The following is a 935-nucleotide window of genomic DNA, read 5'->3' as shown; positions in this document are numbered from 1 at the left end:
ATGTTCCAAAATGCTCAGATGCCATCAGTTGTAAGTCACAGCTCTGCTTTTTCAAAATTGCATATGTATGTCTTTTTTTTGAGGGTGCATATCTACACTGGAATAACCTGGCAAGGACTTTGGGAAGTTGTCACCGAAGGATTGAGGATGCGAACTAATATGTTAATTGACACTCCAAAGATGTTATGCATGTGAAGGGAGCAATCAGGTGTGAGATTTAAACACTGGGTTGCAGGCACCCAGAATGTAGCTTATAGGGACTTCCCTCGTGTTCTAGTGGCTAGGACTTCATGCTCCCAGTGCAGGGGGCCTGGCTTCTATCCCTGGTTCGGGGAACTGAAGATCTTGAGTGCCAGAACTAAGACCCAATGCAGTAAATTAATAAATCAAAAAATGTAATTTATCGAAGAATACTAATAAAAGGAGCAGGGACATTTTGAGAGGAGGTTTGATGATTATTACATAAAAACCTTTTAATTTAGGATATTAATTCAGATAAATTTCCTTGCTCTTTGATAGTTCTGTTGTTACTTTTAAATAGATTTTTCACTTTAAAATAACTTTAGATTTAAAGGAAAGTTGAAAAGATAGTACTGAGACTTACCATATTACCCATCACCTGGTTTTCCCCACTTTTAATATCTTATATGCAGTTTATTTGTCAAAACTAAGGAACTGACATCTACACATTACTATTAACTAAACTCCAGACTTTCTTTAGACTTCACCAGATTTTTCACTAGTGTGCTCTTTCTGTTACAGTGTCCAATCCAGGGTATCAGTGCATTTATTTGAATCCTATCTGTGCTCTCTCTTCTGGTCTGTGATTGTTTCTCGGTCTTTCTGTTTCCCATGACCTTAACAGTCTTGAGGGATACTGGCCGGGTGTTTGATGGGGGTTTTAACTTAACCTAGCCACAGAGTTTCCCTTTGGT

General features: G+C 38.3%; 1 protein-coding gene across 1 annotated transcript in view; it reads left to right on the top strand.

The window, feature by feature from the left end:
• LOC104983348 (muscleblind-like protein 3) overlaps window positions 1-935 on the top strand; it is a gene marked incomplete at its 3' end in the record, with an annotated part of 26370 nt that overhangs the window by 8708 nt on the left and 16727 nt on the right. The window contains exon 3 of the mRNA XM_010832791.1: window positions 3-30. Within this exon, the coding sequence (XP_010831093.1) occupies window positions 3-30 (28 nt within the window). The remainder of the gene's footprint in view (window positions 1-2; window positions 31-935) is intronic.

This window comes from Bison bison, unplaced genomic scaffold (genome assembly GCF_000754665.1).
Source record: "Bison bison bison isolate TAMUID 2011002044 unplaced genomic scaffold, Bison_UMD1.0 scf7180017834947, whole genome shotgun sequence".
NCBI classification, from domain to species: domain Eukaryota; kingdom Metazoa; phylum Chordata; class Mammalia; order Artiodactyla; family Bovidae; genus Bison; species Bison bison.
The sequence above is the reverse complement of the archived record's forward strand: the minus strand, read 5'-3'. Positions and strand labels throughout refer to the sequence as shown.